We start from the raw sequence: 26,933 nt of genomic DNA on the forward strand, positions 1-26,933 counted from the left end.
ACGTATAACTGCTCACTAAGTTTCATCTTATTTTCTATACGTATAACTGCTCACTAAGTTTCATCTTATTTTCTATACGTATAACTGCTCACTAAGTTTCATCTTATTTTCTATACGTATAACTGCTCACTAAGTTTCATCTTATTTTCTATACGTATAACTGCTCACTAAGTTTCATCTTATTTTCTATACGTATAACTGCTCACTAAGTTTCATCTTATTTTCTATACGTATAACTGCTCACTAAGTTTCATCTTATTTTCTATACGTATAACTGCTCACTAAGTTTCATCTTATTTTCTATACGTATAACTGCTCACTAAGTTTCATCTTATTTTCTATACGTATAACTGCTCACTAAGTTTCATCTTATTTTCTATACGTATAACTGCTCACTAAGTTTCATCTTATTTTCTATATCGTATAACTGCTCACTAAGTTTCATCTTATTTTCTATACGTATAACTGCTCACTAAGTTTCATCTTATTTTCTATACGTATAACTGCTCACTAAGTTTCATCTTATTTTCTATACGTATAACTGCTCACTAAGTTTCATCTTATTTTCTATACGTTATAACTGCTCACTAAGTGTCATCTTATTTTCTATACGTATAACTGCTCACTAAGTTTCATCTTATTTTCTATACGTATAACTGCTCACTAAGTTTCATCTTATTTTCTATACGTATAACTGCTCACTAAGTTTCATCTTATTTTCTATACGTATAACTGCTCACTAAGTGTCATCTTATTTTCTATACGTATAACTGCTCACTAAGTTTCATCTTATTTTCTATACGTATAACTGCTCACTAAGTTTCATCTTATTTTCTATACGTATAACTGCTCACTAAGTTTCATCTTATTTTCTATACGTATAACTGCTCACTAAGTTTCATCTTATTTTCTATACGTATAACTGCTCACTAAGTTTCATCTTATTTTCTATACGTATAACTGCTCACTAAGTTTCATCTTATTTTCTATACGTATAACTGCTCACTAAGTTTCATCTTATTTTCTATACGTATAACTGCTCACTAAGTTTCATCTTATTTTCTATACGTATAACTGCTCACTAAGTTTCATCTTATTTTCTATACGTATAACTGCTCACTAAGTTTCATCTTATTTTCTATACGTATAACTGCTCACTAAGTTTCATCTTATTTTCTATACGTATAACTGCTCACTAAGTTTCATCTTATTTTCTATACGTATAACTGCTCACTAAGTTTCATCTTATTTTCTATACGTATAACTGCTCACTAAGTTTCATCTTATTTTCTATACGTATAACTGCTCACTAAGTTTCATCTTATTTTCTATACGTATAACTGCTCACTAACTGTTTCATCTTATTTTCTATACGTATAACTGCTCACTAAGTTTCATCTTATTTTCTATACGTATAACTGCTCACTAAGTTTCATCTTATTTTCTATACGTATAACTGCTCACTAAGTTTCATCTTATTTTCTATACGTATAACTGCTCACTAAGTTTCATCTTATTTTCTATACGTATAACTGCTCACTAAGTTTCATCTTATTTTCTATACGTATAACTGCTCACTAAGTTTCATCTTATTTTCTATACGTATAACTGCTCACTAAGTTTCATCTTATTTTCTATACGTATAACTGCTCACTAAGTTTCATCTTATTTTCTATACGTATAACTGCTCACTATTAGGCTGTTCTGTGTGATCTATAAGCTCTTTAGCCTCTTTTTCGACCGTATCTTCTTCTTCCTCATCAGGCCAATGCAGTTCCACACCAAGATAGTACAGCCAACCGCCGATGATGGCTCCTATATGAGGTCCAATGACTCCAACCCAGAAGTAATTGTAGTTTCGGTGACTTGAAAGGATTCACAATATCAGTCACGTATTATTTAACATGTAAATTATTGTACTTTTTTCATCGAAAACGACTGAAAAGTATCATAATGTTATATTATTCTCTAATTCAAAGTTGACAATGTGAACTACCTGGTTCAGGTTATTATTGTATTATAATCTTAAACTTTCGAAAGATAGAGGTTTCTGAGTGTTTTCCACTAAATCAATCTCTTGAATTAAACTCTAATCTAAATGGTTCACGTAAATTGCTGTATAGGGAACTTAATAATGTAGGCCCGGCATGGCTAGGTGGTTAAGGCACTCGACTCGTAAACTGAGGGTCGTGTGTTCAAATCTCCGTCACATCAAACCTGCTCGCCCTTTAACTGTGGGGGCTTTATAAAGTGATGGTCAATCCCATTATTCGTTGGTAAACGTGTAGCCCAACAGTGGGCGGTAGGTGGTGATGACTAACTGCTTTCCGTCTAATCTTACACTGCTAACTTAGATACAGCTAGTGCAAATAACACTCGTGTAGCTTTGCGCAAAATTCAAAACAAGTTTTAAAATGTTATTTCGAACAATGTGCTGCTTTTTTGTCTGCTCCAGTAATATTCAGGTAGATCAGAAAAATACATTTTTCAGTCGGTCTTACAGGTGACAAAAACAAAGAATGACTCTGGGATATCAGTTTCTTGGGTAAACTCTTTTTGTTGTAAAGACTAATTAGATTAAACAGAGGTGTGTATTCATCATTGATTAAACAGAGGTGTGTATTCATCATTGTTTACACAGAGGTGTGTATTTATTATTGATTAAACAGAGGTTTGTATTCATCATTGATTAAACATAGATGTGTATTCACAGAGGTATGTATTCATTTGATTAAACAGAGGTGTGTATTTATTATTGATTAAACAGAGGTATGTATTTATTTGATTAAACAGAGGTGTGTATTCATCATTGATTATCATAGATGTGTATTCATCATTGATTTAACAGAGGTATGTATTCATTTGATTAAACAGAGGTGTGTATTTATTATTGATTAAACAGAGGTGTGTATTCATCATAATTAAACAGAGGTGTGTATTCATCATTGATCAAACAGAGGTGTGTATTCATCATTGATTACACAGAGGTGTGTTTTCATCATTGATTAAACAGAGGTGTGTATTTATCATTGATTAAACAGAGGTGTGTATTCATCATAGATTAAACAGAGGTGTGTATTCATCATTGATTAAACAGAGGTGTGTATTCATCATTGATTAAACAGAGGTGTGTATTCATCATAGATTAAACAGAGGTGTGTATTCATTATTGATTAAACAGAAGTGTGTATTCATCATTGCCATTTTCTAATGAAACTAGAAGTAAAATATCATTTTTCACATCTTACCTAAATGGAGCAGCGCCCCAGCCAGCAATCGCGGTAAAAGCTCTGGTGGCAAAGTCTCTAGCCGGATTTAATGCAGCCATGCAGTTGGCACCGTAGCACATAGCGAGGGCACAAATCATGAAGCCTAGGGCAATAGCAGCGCCCCAGAGGGGAAATTTCACATTACGTTCATCAATAACTGCCAACACAGTGAACATTAGAATACCGGTCCCAACAATCTGGAATAGGAAAAACAGATCAATTTCTGCACCAATCAGAATGTCATGTCACTTAAACGTCAGAATTCTGCTCCCAACAATCTGGAATACACATAAGACATCAGTTTCTGTACCTAGCTGTATAACTTTTTTACTATTTTAAAGGTTTAACAGTAGAAGGATTGAAGAAATATAAGTTGTAATTTTCTAGATAATTTTCACTTTTTTCTCAGGGTGTAATAAACACTATCACGCTTAGTAATTAAAACTCATTTTATTCTAGGATAATTAGAGAATAACCAACAGTTTACAGTAAACTAAAAGATGTATTAAGAAGAAATTTTTATCGTTAATATCTTATAACTATTGCACTCTGATGATTAAAAATTTACTACTTTTCTTGTAGAAAATGTAGTTTTTATTTACGTCATTGCAACATTGCTCACATAGAAGCGCGAAAAAAATCTGGCATGAGATAAAAAGCAAATATAAACTTTTGTTACAACATTTGTAACAATTAAAAATAATTTTCTGTAGTTAGTTAAAGTTGCCTTTCATTTCAGTTCTAAGGTTCGTTTAAAGATGTTTTCACGTTAGACGTTATGACTAGTAAAGAACTAATCTTATTCAAAGCATTGGGAGTTACTCTATAAACCAGAACTAGCTGTATGTATACACTTGCCTGGTCTAAGAAGCAGTTTGCGGTAGACACGTACTCCTTGGGATAGGTAGCCCAGATGAAAGCTGTCCCTGTTGGGCCTAGAACTGTCCTGTTGCCTCCATCAAACCAATTAATTGCGTCTGTAGACATTAGACTGATCAATGTTCCTTTTCCTAACTACAATTTATATTTACTAAATCGTTTAAATCAACACACTTTAGCATTTTGACAATGAGAAACGTTATGCTAGGTCATTGAAGTCGGGATATTTGTGTTTTAGTTTTCTGTAAAAAAATTATATTCCTATCCAACCTCATTTTATTTATGTCCACAAGTTTAAATTAACAAACCAAATCCTCCATCTTTCAAAATCCATTTTATTTAAAATCAAAATCCTGACGTAAAATTTTATGCGATAGTTGTTAACTGTTCCAATCGGATTCAACCTCAAATAGCTTTCCTTTCTTATATATTTGAACGTTTGTTTGTTTGTTTGTTTTTTTGAATTTCGCACAAACCTACTCGAGGGCTATCTGTGCTAGCCGTCCCTAATTTAGCAGTGTAAGACTAGAGGGAAGGCAGCTAGTCATCACCACCCACCGCCAACTCTTGGGCTACTTTATTACCAACGAATAGTGGGATTGACCGTCACATTATAACGCCCCCACGGCTGAAAGGGCGAGCATGTTTAGCGCGTATTTGAACGGGCAAATTTAACTTGAATAGTTTTCATTCTTATAATTTAACATAGTTTTGACAGATTTAACCTTAAACAGCTTTCCTTTCTTCTTATTTAATTAGCTTGCATAGCTTTGACAATCACTTCTTGCATTTGTTTTAAATTTACAATAACAACCAGTTACAACAACTGTGCCAGTATAAGTAACCAGACGGCTCTTTCGATGCAGTTGCTGACCGATAAACAAATTGACAAAATTATAAATCAGAAAGAAATGGGAATTATACACATAGCTTTAAACATGAAGAAAAATTTCTCTTTCACACAGAAGTAAATCAGATGCTATTTTACTGTGTAACATGTTAAACTTGTTTTATATGGAGCACAAAAAAGAATGAACGAGACAAGTATTTGAGTACATCAAAATCGTTAAAAATCGAACTTTGATACCCAGATGAGACAAAAAAGATTTATAATTGAGAATAGTGTGGGTTCTTCTTTTACATAAAAAGGGTTGGACATCAGGATGTCATGCTTGTCTTTTTCCCTTTAAACAAGAATTTTAGTCTTAATTTAGTTAAACTTTTTTATATAATTTAATTTAATTTCTTGTTTTTCTTTCATCAATATATTTTCCAAATCTAAGATAAATCTATTTGCAGTTTTGTGTGAATATAATTTAAAGACGTTTACAAAACAGAATATAAACTGTATTTTCAAATCACAATTGCAACTGTTTTCCTCAGATTATGCCCGCCATGGCCAAGTAGGTTAAGGCGTTCGACTCGTAATCTGAGGGTCGCGGGTTCGAATCACCGTCGCACCATACATGCTCGCCCTTTCAGTCGTGGGGGCGTTATAAGGTTACAGTCAATCCCACTGTTCGTTGGTAAAAGAATAGTCCAAAAGTTGGCGGTGGGTGATGATGACCAGCTGCCTTCCCTCTAGGTATACATTGCTAAATTAGCGACGGCTAGGGCAGATAGCCCTCGTGTAGCTTTGCGCGAAATTCAAAAACAAAAAAACAATTGCTCAGATTATTATTTAGAAATCACTATATTTCATGAGATATTTATATGAGACGGATATAATTAACATACTGACCAATGTAGTTGAAGTATAAGATGGCCGAAGCTACGAATGCTCCCAAATGTTGAGCGACAAGATATACCGGTACCTTTTTCCAAGGAAATTTTCCAAGAGTTGCAAATGCTACAGTAACTGCAGGATTAATGTGGCCACCTGGAAAAAGTACAGAAAACAAATCTCAGAGATGGATCTTATTTGTTTCTTTGGATTTCTGCTTCCTTGCGATAAAAAAAGTGGCAAATTACTTACAACAATAATAAAAATTCCTGTTTTATAGTTTATAGTTAGTAGACCTTTTTAAAACGATTTTAGATTATTAAGTGCATATATAGAGTATCGAAAAGACTGGAACTATGAGCATTCCAAGGAATTTTACAGAATGTGTTCGACATGCTTTCCTCGTAATTCAAAACAAGTTTGGATTTAACATCAGGGCTAAGTGGACCTTCTCATGCTCTAACAACAACACCATCAGTCACGTATCTGTAACTAAGAAAAGATACAAATCTCCCATGGTTTCAGAGTTATCGAACACCCTGTGTAATTCATCTGATCATACGTTTGACCTCGAATCTTTATTCACTTGTTTTCCTGAAGCAAGTCAGCTTACACGCACTGATGAAGAAAAAACCTGAGGTAAAACAACAGTATTAGAATTTTTCATACAGTGACAGAAGTTCTATTAATACTACTGTAAATCTTGTCATGAGATAACTTTACATTATATAACATTTGTATCAGGCTTGTGTAATGTTGCTTAATGCAACTGTTCATGTTGTCCACCTACCTGAAACTCCCATAGCCGTAGCTAAACCCATCATCACTCCAACACCCCATGCGAAAACAACTGCAAACACATCCTCCACGCCTCTCTTTTCTAAGACAGTTTGAGCAAAAGCTGCATCTCCGAACAACTGAAAGAGATAACATGGCAACGAGAGTAAATAGCAATTAGAAAAGTAATGTGAATTATTAATCTATGTATTTGGTTTCATACGTTTATTTCGTTTCCTTGTTGTTACTAGTCGGTTTCATTATCGTAGTTTGTTTGTTTTTTCGTTTGTTTTGTTCAATTTCTCGCAAAGCTACACGAGAGCCATCCGTGCTATCCGTCCCTGATTATGATGAACTAGGGAAACTAGTTGGTCAACACCACCCACCTTTAGTTCTTCACTTTTAACAAGGACAAGTGAGACTGACCATCATATGATAATGCCCACACGGCTGAAAGGGTAAATAAGTTTCGCGATTACATTTTAATCCACGACCCACAGTTTGCGAGTCGAGTGTCGTGACCACCACGTCATGCCAATCATTTTGACCTTTCAAGAAGAAATTTTTTGTTTTACATATGTGTTGTTATTCGTTGTAGAATCGTGTGAATACAATACCTAACAAACATCTCTTCTATAATAAAGGAATATAAGTTTATAAAGCTTTTCTCTTATTCTTTAGGCATATCAAATAAGACATACACTATAGAAGTATAATATTACTGTACTTATAATATATTGAATATTGACTTTTTATTTCTTGTTAAATGTTAACTCGAGTTTCATGAAACATGGTTGAGTTAACTGGTTTATTTTGAACCATGATCTTAAAAAACAAATTTTTAAAAAAACAATTGAAATCCTACTAAACAAAAAATAGTGATAAATTAAACATGACAAAATATTTTATTCCACATAAATATTATTTTCTGTTTCTTTAAAATAATGGTTGAAAATGCTAATAATGTTAAGAGGCAGCAATGCCAATTGATTGAAATACCAATAAATAAGTCATTCCTGTAGAAGAAAATACATTGAAGTGTATTTTGTCGTCATGTTAATCATGGTTGAATCTTTTAGTAAAATGAATTACAATGACATTTTTAGCTACAGTTTTAATTGACTAGACGCAAGATATTTGTTTATTTATAAAATGCTTAAAACAACAATTTACGTCTGTGACTAAACACATTCCGATAGCTTTACGTCACACCAAACATGCTTGCCCTTTCAGCCGTGTGGGGGCGATATATGTAACGGTAAATCCCACTATTCATTGGTAAAAGAGTAGCCTCAGAGTTGGCGGTGGGTGGTGATGACTAGCTGCCTTCACTCTAGTCTTACACTGCTAAATTAAGAACGGCTAGTGTAGATAGCCCTCGTGTAGCTTTGCGCAAAAATACAAAACAAACAAATTTACTATACATAAATTGTATATATTCTCAACTGACTTCCCAAAATCGATCTATTTGTTACTTTTAACTTCTTGTGTTGTAAGGCAATAAATACTAATCCACAGTTCCATTTAGTTTTGTACAATTCCCATCATCAATTAAATAAAGAGAAAATTCAATTTTTACTTTCCATAAAATTTTCGTTTCGTCTATATACGATGCTGGCCAAAATCTTAAGGCTAATGAACACAAAGAAAAAATATGTATTCTGTGTTGTTAGAATCAACCACTTATTTGAGTAGAGCTTCGAAAGATGAAAATGAAAAAAGAGAAAATGAAAATAAAAACTTTTTCAGCATTTAATTGGAAAAATGTGAACACTATGAAATTAGCATAAATACAAGCTGGTCAAAAGTTTAAGACCATACCAAAAAGAAGTCCTAAACACGGTAGAAAATGCCCAACAAGAAGTCTCAGTAGTGAGTTGCACGGCCGTCATTGCGAATAACTTCAAACATTCACTTTGGCACAGTCGATATAAGCGTTTGCAGAAGGCTGGCTGAAAAGTTATTCCAAGTGGTGAAGATGGCTTCACGAAAATCATGCACTGTTTGGAATTGACGTCCATTTCTGTAGACCCCCTTGCCATCCACCCACAAACATTTTCAATGAGATTCAGTTCGGGCGAACACCCTGGATAGTCCAAGAGAATCACGTTATTCGCCATGAAAAGGTCCTTTGTCCTGCAGGCATTGTGGATTACAGCGTTGTCCTGCTGAAAGATCCAGTTATTTTCACACAAGCGAGGATCTTCAGTCAACAAGGATGCTCTCTCTAACATGCCAATGCAGCCAGGTGCTGTTTGACGCCCCTGTATAACCTGAAGCTACATTTTTCCATGGAAGGAGAAAGCACCCCAGATCATGATGGAACCTCCTCCACTGTGTCGTGTAGAAAATGTTTCCGGTGGGATATCCTTATCGTGCTAGTAACGTTGGAAGTTATCTGGACCATCCAGGTTAAATTTTTCTCATCAAAGAACAAAACCTTCGTCTAAGTTTTTACGTCCCAGGTTTGGTGCTTCTCAGCAATGTTTAACCAAGCTGTTTCGTAGTGTGGAAGGAGGCGTGGCCTTTAAAGACGTTTACGATTTTTAAATTCTTTCTCTCCTAGATGTCGTCTTATTGTTCTTGAGCTGCATTCTGAGTCCGTAAGGGCCTTAATCTGGTTCGGACAATACGTGGAATCCTCCTGCTCAACGCTGGCGAAAATTTTGTGGGCCGACCACTTGAAATTCTCGTTCCATATTCCTCCGGGTCTTTCAAAAAATTACTACGCCCAATCTCACCAGCGATGGCACGTTGAGAGAGACCTTGCTTTTGCATCTCGACAATTCTGCCACGTTCACACTCTGTCAACGTTTTAGCCTTTGCCATGTTTTTTACCCAATGTAACACAGGAGATGTCAGTGAGAGATGTTGACAACGCTAATGCTTGAACACAAATGACTAAATTTCGTTACGTGTTTACCTATTAACGCTTCGTCTCAGTATGGTCTTAAACTTTTGACCAGCTAGTATTTAGGCTAATTTCATAGTGTTCACACTTTCCTTTTTAAGTGCTAAATATTTTTTTGTTTTCTTTTTTCTTATTTTCATCTTTCAAAGCTCTACTCAAATAAGTGGTTGAGTCTAACAACAAAAAATGCATATTTTTTCTTTATGTTAATTGACCTTAAGATTTTAGCCAGTAATGTAGCTGTACTATATTTATTTGCAATGTTAACTTGTGTACCTCAAATTACTACTTGTACCAAAGTCTTTGATTGTATTAATGTTGAAACACATTAAAATTGTGTTAAATGGATATTCAATAAAAAATAAGGAAAATGGTGTTGATATTAAATATGCCAACAGGAACTTGAAATGTTTACATAAGGAGAGTCGCCCGTACTTAAGACAAACCTTTTCTTAATTCATTTTGTTTTATTAGTCTTAAAGCACAAGCCTACACAATGGGCTACTTCTATTGTCCATAGCACAAGTGTTGAAACCGTATTTTAGTGAGTTACTGAGAGACTCTTTTAATTTCATGAAACCTAATTTTATTATGCTTTTGCATAGTGTTTTTATGTAAAAAGTAATAAAAAACCGTCCTTTCGTGCATTGTTAATTATCGAACAAATAGGAAAGTCGAGCCTTTTATGATCGAAATGTCACGTGAAACACTTGACAGCCATACGTATACTTTTTATAATTCTCAAATTACGTCAATCTGAGCAGGTGTCTGCGTCTGAGAGTTTCAAGTATAAGGTCACCTTCGTTCTCCTCCTGTTGAGCAGACGTGTAATGAAAATCGATTTTTCTTGCGGTTGTCTGAGCACGTATGCAGTGAAGATTTACTCATGGCGTTTTTGCTTTTAAAAGGCTAAAACTCTAACGAAATCAACTGAAGATATCTCAAAATTATGACTTAAATTCAGTTTCTGTATGTTGAAAGGTTTTATTGAATTAGGTTTCTAAAATGGTGTAAACAAGAAATGGATGTGACACGATCCATTTATAAGCAATGAAATCACAAATATATCTTCTTATTAAAACTGTTGAAAAGTATTTCATAATTAAAAATAAGATATAATAAAAATAGGTCTAAGCTATACCTATAAAAGTCTAAAAACTTATTTCTCATTTTTAATCACTTTTCTCAGTGTACCGATGAGCGCTAAGATGTTTTTTCTTGTATGACTATTTCAACAAATGATTGTTCGGTTTGGTTTCAATTTCGCGCAAGGCTAGACGGGAGCTTTAGCTAACCTTAATATAGCAGTGGCAGACAAGAAAGAAAGCAGCTGGGCAGCTACGAACCCCCAACTTTCGGCTCCTCTTTTACCAACAAAAAATGGGATTAATCAACTTATTATAACGTTTCCACGGCTGGAAAGGCAAGCGTGTTTGGTGACAAAGCTTCCAACGCGCAGATTGCCAGTCCAATGTCATAACCACTAGACAGTACCAGACTATACACAAAGAAAATTCATGTTCTATGAAGGAGTTAATTGGTATAAATAATGCACTCCTTATGAAGTTGGAAAGACAAAGAACTCATTGAAAGTTGGAACTTTTTAACTTGTCTTTTAAAACCCTTTTAAAATAACTTTTCTGCATCTAAAGCTAATGGTATTGTTTAATTAATATTAAGTAACAGTTTCTTTGTGTGAGGGGTTAGAGCTACCTCTGTAGGGTTATTTCATAAACTTATTTATACAAAAATTTTCAATTATTTTCAATCGTTATGTTTAATAAGTGTTCCATATAAAGTTGTTTTTACCAAATGACTAGAAAAATATGAGTTCAAACAATAAAGCCTCTCTCTTTACGGGCCCGGCATGACCAAGCGTGTTAAGGCGTTCGACTCGTAATCCGAGGGTCGCGGATTCGAATCCCGGTCGCACCAAACATGCCCGCCCTTTCAGCCGTGGGAGCGTTATAATGTGACGGTTAATCACACTATTCGTTGGTAAAAGAGTAGCCTCAGAGTTGGCGGTGGGTGGTGATGACTAGCTGCCTTCCCTCTAGTCTTACACTGCTAAATTAGGGACGGCTAGCGCAGATAGCCCTCGAGTAGCTTTGTGCGAAATTCAAAAACAAACAAACCGAACAGATTTATTCTACATTTCGCGTTTGGGTTTAGAGCGCTACCTTTTCATTTCGTCAGTTTTGTTTCTGAATACTTGTAGGTTGCTAATAACGTATTAGCAATAATTCCTTAACCTGCTCAGCTGTTTACTGTTTCTTTGGCTTCTAGGGTTTGTTTTGTTTTGAAACATTGAAGTAAATGAGCTTGTGCAGAGTAGTATAGTTATATATATATAATATGTAGTATAGTTATATATATATAATATGTAGTATAGTTATATATATAATATGTAGTATAGTTATATATATAATATGTAGTATAGTTATATATATAATATGTAAAATAGTTATATATATATATAATATGTAGTATAGTTATATATATAATATGTAGTATAGTTATATATATATAATATGTAGTATAGTTATATATATAATATGTAGTATAGTTATATATATAATATGTAAAATAGTTATATATATATATAATATGTAGTATAGTTATATATATATATATATGTATATAGTATAGTTATATATATATAATATGTAGTATAGTTATATATATAATATGTAGTATAGTTATATATATATAATATGTAGTATAGTTATATATATATATTATGTAATATAGTTATATATATAATATGTAGTATAGTTATATATATATAATATGCAAAAATAGTTATATATATATAATATGTAGTATAGTTATATATATATAATATGTAGTATAGTTATATATATATAATATGTATGTTATATAGTTATATATATATATATATATGTAGTATAGTTATATATATATAATATGTAGTATAGTTATATATATATAATATGTAGTATAGTTATATATATATAATATGTAGTATAGCTATATATATATATATAATATGTATAGTTATAGTTATATATATATTATGTAGTATAGTTATATATATATAATATGTAGTATAGTTATATATATAATATGTGGTATAGTTATATATATAATATATGTGAAGTCAGTTATATACATATAATATGTATAGTATAGTTATATATATATAATATAATAGTATAGTTATATATATATAATATGTAGTATAGTTTATATATATATAATATGTGAGTATAGTTATATATATATATATAATATGTAGTATAGCTATATATATATATATATATGTAGTATAGTTATATATATATAATATGTAGTATAGTTATATATATATAATATGTAGTATAGTTATATATATATAATATGTAGTATAGTTATATATATATATAATATGTAGTATAGTTATATATATATAATATGTAGTATAGTTATATATATATAATATGTAGTATAGTAATATATATATATAATATGTAGTATAGTTATATATATATATACTATTGGTATAGTTATGGTTATATATATAATATGTAGTATAGTTATATATATAATATATGTAGTATAGTTATATATATATAATATGTAGTATAGTTATATATATAATAATATAAGTATAGTTATATATATAATATGTGGTATAGTTATATATATATAATATGTGAGTATGGTTATATATATATATTATGTAGTATAGTTATATATATATAATATGTAGTATATATTATATATATATATAATATGCGGTATAGTTATATATATATAATATGTAGTATAGTTATATATATATATATGTAGTATAGGCATATATATATATATAATATGTAGCACAGTATATATATATATATAATATGTAACATAGTAATATATATATAATATGTAGTATAGTTATATATATATAATATGTAATATGGTTATATATATATATGTAGTATAGTTATATATATATATATAATATGTAGTATAGTTATATATATAATATGTGGTATAGTTATATATATATATAATATGTAGCATAGTTATATATATATAATATGTAGCATAGTTATACATATATAATATATAGTATAGTTATACATATATAATATGTAGTATAGTTATATATATGTATAATGTGTAACATAATTATATATATATATAATATGTAGTATAGTTATATATATAATATGTAGTATAGTTATATATATATATATGTAGCATACTTATATATATATAATATGTAGCATAGTTATATATATATAATATGTAGTATACTTATATATATATAATATGTAGTATAGTTATATATATATATATAATATGTAGTATAGTTATATATATATATAATATGTAGCATAGTTATATATATATAATATATAGTATAGTTATATATATATAATATGTAGTATAGTTATATATATATAATATGTAGTATAGTTATATATATAATATGTAGTATAGTTATATATATATATATTATATAGCCGCTCTATGAAATCTCATGATGAAAAAATAAAGTATTTTGACTTAAACCATACTTATGTCCTACCATATACGTAAGAACAGGTTTGTTGGTCCTCCCGGTTTTAATTTACGAAGCAATAACACTGACGTACAAAGTATCGTTTCATTGAATTCCTGGTAAAGCTTCTTGTGCATGTGTTAACTGTCCATAATTTTGACTGTTAGCTGGTTAACAACACCCGCCACCAAGTCTTTGGCTACTATACTCGAATATTTAGATTTAACTATTACTTTTATAACGCACCCATGGTCCACAAGTGCAGGATACAATTTTTTATTTTTTTTAACATTCACGATGCAAAAAGTATAAAACCTCAGGTCCACTAGGCCGCGCTGTCCCCAGTAGAAAGTAATTTAAGAAGATATGAAGTCTTAGAAAACAAACAGTCAAGTTATTCTGAATCCAAATATTTCAGGTAACATGAAAAAGATCTATTAGAGTACAACATTATTGAAACCTTGATATGTTACTAATATATATGATAGTGGGCCTGGCATGGCCAAGCGCGTAAGGCGTGCGATTCGTAATGAGAGGGTCGCGGGTTCGCGCCCGCGTCGCGCCAAACATGCGCGCCCTCCTAGCCGTGGGGGCGTTATAATGTGACGGTCAATCCCACTATTCGTTGGTAAAAGAGTAGCCCAAGAGTTGGCGGTCGGTGGTGATGACTAGCTGCCCTCCCTCTAGTCTTACACTACTAAATTAGGGACGGCTCGGTGCAGTGGGTAGAGCAAAAACAACCTACTCACTTAAATACCTGTTGAAGAATCCGCAAGCGATTGCGGCCCTATGTTCCTTGATGGAATCTAATGATGATAACTATATATGATAGTACTCAAAAATAATTGGTTACAATAGTCGTGGACTACATTGTTTTATAACCATAAAACACACTGTTTTTTGTCCTAAAAAAGGCTTAAGTTGTACGACTTACTGTTTGTCAAAATGCTGACTTTCCATTGGTGCTTCTCTATGAACATCAGGGGTATTAATTTAAAGACACTCACTTACTGGTGTATTTTCTTTGCCATGTATGAACTACTGTGTGCGTATTGAAAGTTACCTGTTTGTTCAATACGTTAGATTTAGTAAAACTGGATAATGAAAACATATCTTAAGATACTTTCATCATTCAAGAAGGAATGTATCAATTCCAAATCATGACTATGTACTTCACGTGGCACTTTAGAGACCACAACGTAAGGCCAAATGTAGAATCTGCTGTTCTCTTAAGTCGTGAATCAGATAACTGATCGTATGTGTTCAAGATCTCAAATACAGTCATACCTATATAATTTGTATAGACGTCAAAATGTTTACACGACTTCCAGTTCTTCAAGTATGAGTTGGCAAAAACACTGATGCTGGCTCATCTTCATTAGAATTACCCGTTTATGCTGGAAAATATTTAGGTGCCACTGGACTTCAAATGGTTCTGATACAAGTAGAAGATAACATAGGGCACGTGATTGTACAAACAAACTGTACACTAACAATTCTTAAGTTTTCATTTCTTGAATATTAAAGCATCACTACCGATACTTTTTTGACATGAATCTGACTGTTTCAGAAAATGAGGTGCCAATTAAATAGCTCATGAACTGAAACAATCTGAAAAATTTGTTTGTGAGTATGATGAAATAATTCTTCTTTGTTGGACACCCCTCCTTTGATCAGTAACACAAAAATATGGACAAGCTATCTTGTCAGTGGGTGAGGACATGTCCATTTATTTAAAGTTCAGTTCCTGGACGCAAAGCAGTGGTCTCGGCTACTGCAAATCAGTGAAGAAGGCCCATATTAGTGATAAAAAATTACAAATTATCAATCAACAACTTTGGAAAGAACGATTGTAAAACATAAACATAGAACGGACAACTCTTTAGAAAGGTGCAATCGATCACATACTGGAATTTTATACTGGCATATAATACTATATAGCACATGTGCAGTTAGCTGCAGTTTTAGGGTGGAATGTTCTACCATCAAAATGTGGCAGCCGATGTGTGGTGCACCTGGTGGTCCCCAGAATTCGTAAGCAGAGAATATTTTAAACATTCTATAATTAAGATGATCAAGGAATGTCACACACACACTGATGAGAAAGTGCACTTGTTGGTTACACTAATATATAACATTAAACAGTGGTACATGTAGTATACCATGTGTACTGCACATAAGAAAACTGACCACAAGAGACAAACTTTAAAAAAAAACATTCTCAGCCACAAATTGACAGAAATAATTTGTATCCGTTTATCTGTTTACATCATCAAGAGGTCTGAAGCTTACTTTTTGATTGAAGTACTAATACAAACCATTGCATGTGAACCATTTGGCTGAAGCTTAATTTTTGATTGAAGTACTAATACAAACCATTTGGCTGAAGCTTATTTTTTGATTGAAGTACTAATACAAACCATTTGGCTGAAGCTTAATTTTTGATTGAAGTACTAATACAAACCATTTGGCTGAAGCTTATTTTTTGATTGAAGTACTAATACAAACCATTTGGCTGAAGCTTACTTTTTGATTGAAGTACTAATACAAACCATTTGGCTGAAGCTTACTTTTTGATTGAAGTACTAATACAAACCATTTGGCTGAAGCTTACTTTTTAATTGAAGTACTAATACAAACCATTTCTTAATTTATATAGCTGTTAGAAACTTTTATTTTAATAATGTTCGTACTGTTTGTAAACGCGAATATTACCTAATAGTTAAGAAAGTGATTATAGGAAGTTGCAACAGGGTCTGATAAGTTTAACACAGTAACTTGACCATTTAATCTTTATATTTAAATTGTTTTGGTTTTAAAGGGTACGTAAGATGAAGAAGAGAGTTTTAATAGTTGCAAAATTACTTCATTTTATCTATCAACAAAATAACACTGCACAACAATTGTATAATAACACTGCACAACAATTGTATAATAACACTGCACAACAATTGTATAATTACACTGCACAACAATTGTATAATAACACTGCACAACAATTGTATAATTCCACTGCACAACAAAGTTTTTGCTTATTGAACACTGTTGGATGTTCCTTATAGATCTGTGGCTGCTGATCACGAAAATCACATCCAAATTTGCCCATCACGTACCGTTTCATCGAAATCTTCAGTTTCACCAGGACATTGCTACAATGGAAAAACGATATCAGGGCAACTGGAACCCGTCAATGCTTGCTGACTAAAAACGAAAAGCAGGAGCAAACACTTTTAATTATGTCGAACTTAATAGCGTATTAGAAACATAAACGCAATTAAATACATTATTGCCGGTAAACAGTTAACTGTCTATTTCTCAGAGTTCCTACGTGATGAAGCAAAACCAAAAATATATTTGTGCATACCCACCAGGTACCTGTCACAATCAGCAAAATCTTTTCAGGAAGCAAAACTTTCCAAAAAAATTGTTGTGCAGTGCAATGCATCATTATTCAAGTTTCTTCAACCACATGTTTTCATAAGTTTTTAAAATTGTTCTGCGTATGTTTAGATATACCCTCATAATCATATTGTGAAAGGGTGTAAACTTATGTTATCTCTCTACCTCAGACAAAAGACACATGCAGGAATTATTGTAATATTATGCTTACATCCAGTTAAACCTACTTCTATATTATTATTTCCTTAAAATATTGTATTCATCTAGTTCAAGTGTGATATACAGGCTTGTGTAACTTGAAAAGAGATGCTGCAGTTTATGTTAGTTGTTTATAATGAAAATTACTCTCGACTGAGGTTATATAGTCTTATAGGATATTGCAACTGGAACCTCAGTTTATCCCTCTTGTATATAATTAAAATGATTATTGGTCGAGATTAATTATTCTTATACGAATTACAACTGGAACCTTAGTGTTGCTTTCCTTGCAATGTCTGTACCACCACTCAACTAGTTACTAATGTTTTCTCTGCATGTATTTTTGTGCATACGTTTATTATAAATCGCAAAATCAATGCTTCTATTTGCACAATAAATGTATTGGTAAAATGTTTGAAGAAAACCCTCTACACGTTGTGGTGGACAACATAATTTACCCTTTACAGGAGATAAACAAGGTTCGTTAACGTGCTTAAAAACATTTACGTATATAATTACCATTTACAAAATAAATTCGTAGAAATTCACTTACGTGGCACCTGAACTTAAACCTCTGTTTAAAAAATCATTTTGTTTCTAACAATTTCTAATGACTCTCTTATATCTAATCCATTTTTTAATTCACCTGTTTAAGTAACTTCACATTGTACCAGTTAATAAATGTGCAGAGTTCGCCACATGTTCAGCCAAGACAAAATCACTCGCTTTTGATTTATTGTAACATTTCTAGTTCTTGTGTTCTAAATTTCAAACTTTTACGTCTCTGACAAATATTATTTAAACAACAACTATAATAAATTTTACATATATCCTCTACTTCAATTTTACCTTTCAATCTGTTAATTATATTAATAGACCTTAATTGTTGCTTATAGCTTTTTAATAATCCGTATATTTCCTGAAAACAATACCTATTTGTGCTGACTATGAAGGAACATATATCCTTATTTCGGTTTACTTATTTGAAACTTGGTAGAGCAAAATATTCGTGATTTAATACAATATTTGTTATAAATCCTATATGTATATATATTAACTCATACCGTCATTCAGTATAAATTTTAAACAAGTCTAATATTATTACGTCTTTCTTATGTAAACAAACATTAACAACCGTGTGTGCAAAAACTGTATTAGCGATATATATTACATCGTAAATACACAATTATCGATAAGATAAAGAACTAACACGTTGTTAGGAATAAAAAACATCAGTTTAACCTTTCCAAAAAACAAAATCCAATCAAAATTGTCCAGTAATTTTTACTTATCTAATATTTTATTTACCTTTTCCATACGGAAAACAAGAATGATTTTCAGACACAATATGAATGATTATTGATTATGCTCCCACTAGTAAAACGGTAAGTCTATGGATTTACAAAGCTAAAATCAGGGGTTCGATTCCCCTCGGTGGGCTTAGCAGATAGCCTAATGTGGCTTTGCTATAAGAAAAACACACACATTATTGATTAAGGGTATCTAGTTAAATTTAATACTGAAACTGGAACCTTTGTCTTCACCTAATTGTCTTTCTCATGTTCTTCCCTTGTTAGAAATACGTCATACCTGCTCTAGAATCCAAGTTGTCAGCAACTACTTAAAAAATAGCCAGCGAGTAAAGAAGACTCACTTTCATGTTTTAGCTAAACCTACTAGAGAGATCCACAGCTGATATTATCTTACCTCAGTATTTGTATTTCATCCTAATTGTTTTCTTTTTCTTCATTCAATTAATACTTTTACAACTTTGGTTCGGTTTATTTTCTCATATTGTTTAATTTATAAGGTTGTTAGAGTCGTTTATTTTAATAATATTTTCATTGTTTACCAATGTGTATATGTCATGACAAGTAAGAAGATGATCAGTTTATCAAACAGCATAATGTTCCTTACGTCATAATATCGAACAGTAATGTTGAAAGTGGATATTAACAATCATCATTATTACAATATCATAGAGTGTGAAAGACAACAATATATATATATATATATTATAACCATCAAATTTTCAAGCCATAAACCAAAACACATTAACATGAAATAAAATAAGCTGCAAGATACGAGTTATTCTTACACACGTTTGGCTACTTATGAAGTAATTTTTGTTTCATACGCTCATTCGCATCTTGTTTCTGTACTTTTGGGCATTACCTTCTCTATGTCATACCTAATTTTTGCAAAACTATTTTTCTTTAAAGCACTTTGATAAATGAGCACTTATATCATGCTTCCATTATTATTGATACTCCTACTTAATTTTACATTCACAAAGTAGTTTTGTAACTTGTTTGTGACCTTTATAAAATAAGTGAAAGTTAGTGCATTCTGTGTAATAAAATTGAATATTAAGCGTATTGATTTTGGTTCACTCTTTCCTTTCATATATAGTATAGAGATTGACTTCCTCAATACAGTACAAGCACTGAGTATTTTCCATGTTATAGTCGTCTCACGTTTATCTATTATAGATGGTAGTTTCTGTTCTACACCGCTGAATCTTTCAAACGAACAGTTCATTCCTGTACAAAAGCCAACTTCAAGGCGTAAAGATAACTTCGTTCGTTCAATAATTACAGTAATTATTCTTTCTTTAGATTATGACTTGGTGATTAGTGATTGGTTGTTCCCAAGTTCTCTTAAAATGTTTCTTGTTGTACTAAAGTCACTGCGAAAAATTCACACATTTTTTTGGCTAGCGTGAAAAAAGAAAATCCCGGTTTTCATTTCACCAACACTTTTCAATTATAGTGAGAGTATCACAAGCTGTGAAACACTTGATAGTTAGCACTATCACTTGGTAATTAGATACTTACATAGGGTTTAACTCAACCTTGGCAATTATTTGTCAACATCATAGAGTAAGAGATTGAATGTGGCAACCATTTGTTTCTCTGCCCATTCCTAGATGTATATATGGACATTTTCGTATAAAATAACACATGTGTAGGAAAGATTACTATTTTAGTTGAGCAACAGTGGTATAAAACATATATAAATAGATGACTTGTATTCCACCACCATGCTGGACTTCCTGAATAACGAGAGCATTAGCTCACGCTCAGATCAAACAAATGTTAAAAGATGGAGACAGTGAAAACTAAACTATTTAGTATTGACTATGTACTGGTTTATGTTGTAATAGATGAAAAGACAGTGAAGGTAAAGCTATTTAGGATTGACTGTGTATTGATATATGTTGTAATAGATGGAAAGACGATAAAGGTTAAGCTATTTAGGATTGACTGTGTATTGATATATGCTGTAATAGATAGAAAGACAGTGAGGTTAAGCTATTTAGGATTGACTGTGTATTGATATATGTTGTAATAGATGGAAAGACGATAAAGGTTAAGCTATTTAGTATTACTGTGTACTGGTATATGCTGTAATAGATAGAAAGGCAGTGAGGTTAAGCTATTTAGGATTGACTGTGTATTGGTCTATGTTGTAATAGATGGAAAGACAGTGAAATTTAAGGTATTCAGGATTGGCTGTGTATTAATATATGCTGTAATAGAATACAAATCATGGTTGGTTGTCTGGATTTAGTCAGTAATTATATATTTTGCGATGTAATATCTGTTTCATGATCACTAGTTTTTCCAAAAAGACACAAACTTTGACTTTTGTTATATCTCTACATGTTATAGCTATAAACAACACACTTATATATTTACTTAGAAATTTTTTGATGGCTACCAAATTAATATTATTTTCTTCAATACAAACTAAACCATCTTTGTAGACAGAGCATTAAACACTAGTTCAGTGAGTAAGTTCACAGTTAAATGAAATGAAGGCGTAGAAACAAAACATACAACATGCTGACAAAGTTCCTGAGGACTGTTAATCTTTCCATATTGTATATGTATTTATACCCTTAAGTTAACAGCTTTCAGAAAGATCTGATTAATGTGGTTAAAGATCAAGAATACAATAATTCCACGTGTACAATACTCTTGTTTTTGAAGTCCATATGATCCATGGTAATGAAGCAACCTGAAGACGAAGTTAACGAATTACATTTTCGTATTAAAATCCTTATCAGCCATTTTATTGTATCTTGGGATTTTCTTTGTTAATATTTAATATCTATATATATGTTAACTATTATTTATCGTTTTATAGAAGTAAAAGGAAGTGCGTGAGTTCCCTGTATACGTATAATAAATAACGTTTCAAAGGATGTTCTACTGTTTTTGCTCAAGTAATTTCCCTCCTTCGTGTTTCTTTTGTTTCATTTTCTTATTAAGAAATTCTATGCTACCTTAAACCTTATATTATCACTTTTAGTAAGACTTGTATCTTAAGTAATATTTTGTACCTAATATGTACAGCAACGTTTGTTTAGTGTACCTCCCTACTTTTTACACTATTATAAATTAGGTAGTTTACGACTAGCATCTATCTATAACAGTAGAGATTTAAAATTATAGAAATAACTATCTTTCTTTCGAGCTTTGCACTGTGAATCTCGTAACAGCTACGAAAACAACGTACTGACGTTAACTGTGGTCAGAAATCAATAATGATGACGTATGTTGTGCAGTAATACGGCAGACTCTAGTGCCCTTTAGAAACCTGGTGATTATCTATTTCAATGTAGCACGTTTTATATAAATTTGCACTATCTATGTTTGATATAAGTAAGCGGTATCATTGAAAACTCACATTATTTTCACATGATTACTAGAAATTTGCAGCATAATGAGATTCAAACTTCTTTCATGTCTGTTAGTCCTAACCACTGTAAAACGAAGGTTAATAGATTATTTACTGTTACTAAGCTGTTTAATTACATGCTTTATTTCTGTGTTCTGAATTTCACTCAAAGCTATACGAGGGCTATCTGCGCTAGCCATCCCTAATTTTGCAGTGTAAGACAAGAGGGAAGGCAACTAGTCATCATTACCCACCGCCAACTCGTGGGTTACTCTGTTAGCAACGCATAGTGGGATTAACCGTCACATTATAACGCCCCCACGGCTAAAATGGCGAGCATGTTTGGCGTGACGAGGATTTGAACCTGCAACTCTCAGATTACGAGTCGAGTACGTTAACCACCTGACCATGCCGGGCCTATATACTTTGCATGTTCATCTGTATCTCAGTTTAAGTGAACAGTGCTATTTGCCTTAGTATAAAAGTCAGATCGTGCTAATATTAAATAAATAACTCAAGTTCAACCTTAGTTCTCTTCAGCTCATTTGGGTCGAAAATCGAAGACTCAAATACAGTTCCAGGTAAAATAAACAAGAGGGTGTAATTATTCTTAGAACCTTTACTTATAATTTATTTTCAAATAAAAAAGTGGTTAAAGTTATCTAATTAGATCTTAGCTGGTATGTTTCTTATTGCGGTGAGCGTGTGTTTTATTGTAGTAAAGCATCACTGGGCTAACTGCTGTGTCCACTGACTAGAATCAAACCCGTAATGTTAGCGTTGTAAATCTATAGACTTACAGCTGTCACACCGGGGAACATTTAGGTTTCAATAATTACTTCCGTCGACTGGGTGATTAGTGTCACAAATAGTTTTTCACAATGAATAGGGTTAATTATGCGGGTAAATTAACAATGTTTATGACAAAGTATATAAAATAATTGTATTACCATTCGAGAAAAATCGTCTAAAAATGTTTAGCTTGTAGACGCTCTTAACATGAGTGGTTTGAAAATCCAAATTGTTTCCGAAACATAAGGATGTAATAAGAATCAACATATAGAATACATGTATCTTATTTAAATTAATATCTTTTTTTCAAATAAGTTTAAGAATATAAAAGAGAAAGGGTCCAAAAACTAACGAGATAGTTTATTTCTCCGAAGGAAATAAAACTTAACCATTAGTTCTTGATCGTATCAATAATCTACTTTCTGCTGTTCCATTGAAACTACTTAGAATCACGAATATTGCTGTAATTGTTACACAAAAACTGAAAGTTCAAATTGTTACATTCGGTTGAATTTTTGTTGTTGTTGTTGTTCTTAACATCAGACTCACAGATTTAACCATGATCCACCATGACCAACATATGACTCAAATATTTACTCTTGGTCGATCTACGGTCATCAACATCAGATTCATATATTTAACCCTGATCCACCGTGACCAACATATGATTCAAACATTTACTCTTGGTCGATCTACGGTCATCAACATCAGATTCATATATTTAACCCTGATCCACCGTGACCAACATATGACTCAAATATTTACTCTTGGTCGATCTACAGTCATCAACATCAGATTCATAGATTTAACCTTGATCCACCGTGACCAACATATGATTCAAATATTTACTCTTGGTCGATCTACGGTCATCAACATCAGATTCATATATTTAACCCTGATCCACCGTTACCAACATGTGATTCAAACATTTACTCTTGGTTGATCTAAGGTCATCAACATCAGACTCACAGATTTAACCCTGATCCACCGTGACCAACATATGATTCAAATATTTAATCTTGGTCGATCTAAGGTCATCAACATCAGACTCACAGATTTAACCCTGATCCACCGTTACCAACAGATGATTCAAACATTTACTCTTGGTCGATCCATGGTCATCAACATCAGATTCAGAGACTTAACCTTGATTCACTGTTATTAACAGATGATTCAAACATTTACTCTTGATCTGTTTTTATCATACTTAAATGTGATATTTATTTACGTAGCCAAAAACAAAAACTTTATGGGTCTTCAGTAACTCGTCTCGTTTGATTAGTTGATTGAAATAAAGCACAAAGGTACACAATGGGCTATCTGTGCTCTGCTCACCATAGGTACTGAAACCCTGTTTCTCGCGGTACGAGTCCACAGACATACCGCTTGATGGCAATTCGTCTCGTTTGCAGAATTTATTCAATCTCAGTTCTGTTATTTTTTGTACATTGTATACATTATCGTTGTAATAACTAAAATAAAAGTTAAGACACATTTGGCATTAATGGAAATTACGAGAAAAGAAAGACCGAATGAACCTTAGAAAATATTAGAAAAAAAAAAGGAAACTGATACTTAAAATTATGACCAACTTCAAAGAGTCTATTATCATTATAGGTATAGTGAGTGTATACATACTACATAAGTATCTAAAAAAAACTAAATATACCATTACCTGAGGTCTGGAATAATATTATCCATAGCTCAAGTTGTTAATCTCAAGTCATTAAATCAACCTTTTGAAGGTTTTGGTTATAACCCACTCTTAACTTATACTATTTAATACGAACCACAATGAAGTGTGCAAAGGCTGAATAGAAGTAATATTACTTCAGTAAACACAATAGAAAGATTATGTTTTTGAAACCGCACGGTTGATTCCCATATGTTTTATCTCACTTCAAATATTCAAGCGCTCCATGGTGTCTTATTTTTCTTTAGATCAGTAATAAAGTTTCGGTGAATCCTTTATAGTGTATTAACTTATACTTTGAAGTTAGTGAAAACAAATAAAACTGTACGTTTCACAATTTTTTTCTGTTTATTACGACCATGATTTTTGCCAGTAAACTCATCCCAAGTAAAATTTATCTGATCCTGACGATGCTTTTACTGGTCGTAATCAATGAATTATTTGTGATATACAATTGTAGTTGTTTTCCTCAATTGTGTAATTACAGAGCTTCGTCCAGTTCCAAATGTTTCGGGTATTAATTATATTAACTTAAATGTTTATTCAACTTAATGGTTTGTACTCACGATTAAGATCATAGTCCCAAGAAATTCGCCAAGAAATTCTCTCACAGCCTGGTTCTTCAACTTCAAGTGCTTTAAAAATCGATATGGTACTTTAGCCATTGTTGAGCGATGACTCTTGATGCAGAGAGAGGACTTAAGACGGTTCTCCTTTAGCGTAGGTCTGATTATATGATATATGAATAATTAGATCAGATAACAATCTATATTCCTTCAAGACTGAACCTCCTTGTTTCAAAGACAACCGCTTACCTTCCACCTTCTTTCGTTTTCTCCTCTCTTCACTTTTCGTCCTGTCTATCTGAGCATCATCCCGACCGTGTAGTGCATTCTCCGAAACAGCGCCATCTATTCGAAATTATATAACACTTCATTCTCGGATAACTGTAAGAAGCACAGACTATTTCAGCTCGTAAACTTTACAGCATATCTACATACCCATGCTTTTTGTATCGTAAGCAACTTAAGCTGAAATAACTACAGTTACTGAATGTATTTATAATCTATAAGTAATTAGATAACATACAATTGCGAATCTTTCTATATGTTCGTAAATTTGTACATATACTTTAAACTTCAGAGGTATCAACGAATAATATAAAACTGACCATCAATTTGTTCCATTCTCACCATTCGTCAAACAAAGGACAATATATATAGAACAGCAAGACATTTTGTAAATGCAAATAAATATTGTTCTCTGACTTTAATAAAAGGGGTTAAATGTGTTGAGAAAAATAAAACAGTAAATACAATTTTTGTTTAAAATCTCATATACCAATGTTTATATCTATATATCCACTGTTTTGATATTATTAAGAACTATAAAAATGCGTAACAGTGGTGTGCATTACACAGAAGACATAAAAAGATCTAAGCAAAAATAGAAGCGAAAATTAGCCAGTTCCCCATTTGTTTAGAAGCTTCATCAACCCAGATTCTTGAAGAGCTATTTTTACACTTCGATATTCTAATCTTGCTACGTATCCTCTAATTCCACCGGGAAGGCGTCTTTCTGAACAGTGACATGTTGTGTAGAAATGTGTTTATACGTGACACTTTTAATCCATGTTCTGTAGCTGAGATGCTTACTAATTGAAGGTGAATTTTATATATTAAAACTATCAATAATCAGTTATCTCAGTAGTAGATTTTAGTTATAAACTACGCTTAAAGTGTGATATTTGTATCCATCACTCACTACGTCTTCGGTGCCACAGTCAAAAATACATACTTTTAATTTAATAATTTTCATATATTTCTAGAAATTCCATTAACAAATAAACATTGTTGTTGTAAAGCTAGTAATAAACGTACATTACTGTTTTAAAGGTCAGTGATAAAACATACTACTGTTGTAAAATTTAGCGATGAACTTGAACTACTGTTGTGAAGGTTATTGATAAAATTACACTACTGTTGTGAAGGTTATTGATAAAAAAAAGTATTGTTGTACAGGTTATTGATGTGTGTGTGTGTGTGTGTGTGTGTGTTTTCTTTTAGCAAAGCGACAAAGGCTATCTGTTCAGGCCACCGAGGGGAATCGAA

General features: G+C 32.1%; 1 protein-coding gene and 1 long non-coding RNA gene across 2 annotated transcripts in view; both read right to left on the reverse strand.

Annotated features, from left to right (window-relative positions):
- LOC143239752 (aquaporin-7-like) overlaps positions 1-25,733 on the reverse strand; it is a 35,368-nt gene extending 9,635 nt beyond the window's left edge. The window contains exons 1-6 of the mRNA XM_076481210.1: positions 25,389-25,733; positions 6,662-6,788; positions 5,890-6,027; positions 4,128-4,246; positions 3,249-3,466; positions 1,693-1,865 (exon numbers count right to left, since the gene is read on the reverse strand). Coding sequence (XP_076337325.1) covers positions 1,693-1,865; positions 3,249-3,466; positions 4,128-4,246; positions 5,890-6,027; positions 6,662-6,788; positions 25,389-25,487 — 874 coding nt within the window. The 5' untranslated portion in view covers positions 25,488-25,733. The remainder of the gene's footprint in view (positions 1-1,692; positions 1,866-3,248; positions 3,467-4,127; positions 4,247-5,889; positions 6,028-6,661; positions 6,789-25,388) is intronic.
- The window catches only part of LOC143239758 (uncharacterized), a 30,015-nt gene continuing 28,603 nt past the window's right edge, over positions 25,522-26,933 (reverse strand). Inside the window, exon 2 of the long non-coding RNA XR_013021352.1 lies at positions 25,522-25,733. This is a non-coding gene — a long non-coding RNA (uncharacterized LOC143239758). The remainder of the gene's footprint in view (positions 25,734-26,933) is intronic.

The sequence above is a fragment of the Tachypleus tridentatus genome, chromosome 2 (genome assembly GCF_004210375.1).
Source record: "Tachypleus tridentatus isolate NWPU-2018 chromosome 2, ASM421037v1, whole genome shotgun sequence".
Classification (NCBI taxonomy): domain Eukaryota; kingdom Metazoa; phylum Arthropoda; class Merostomata; order Xiphosura; family Limulidae; genus Tachypleus; species Tachypleus tridentatus.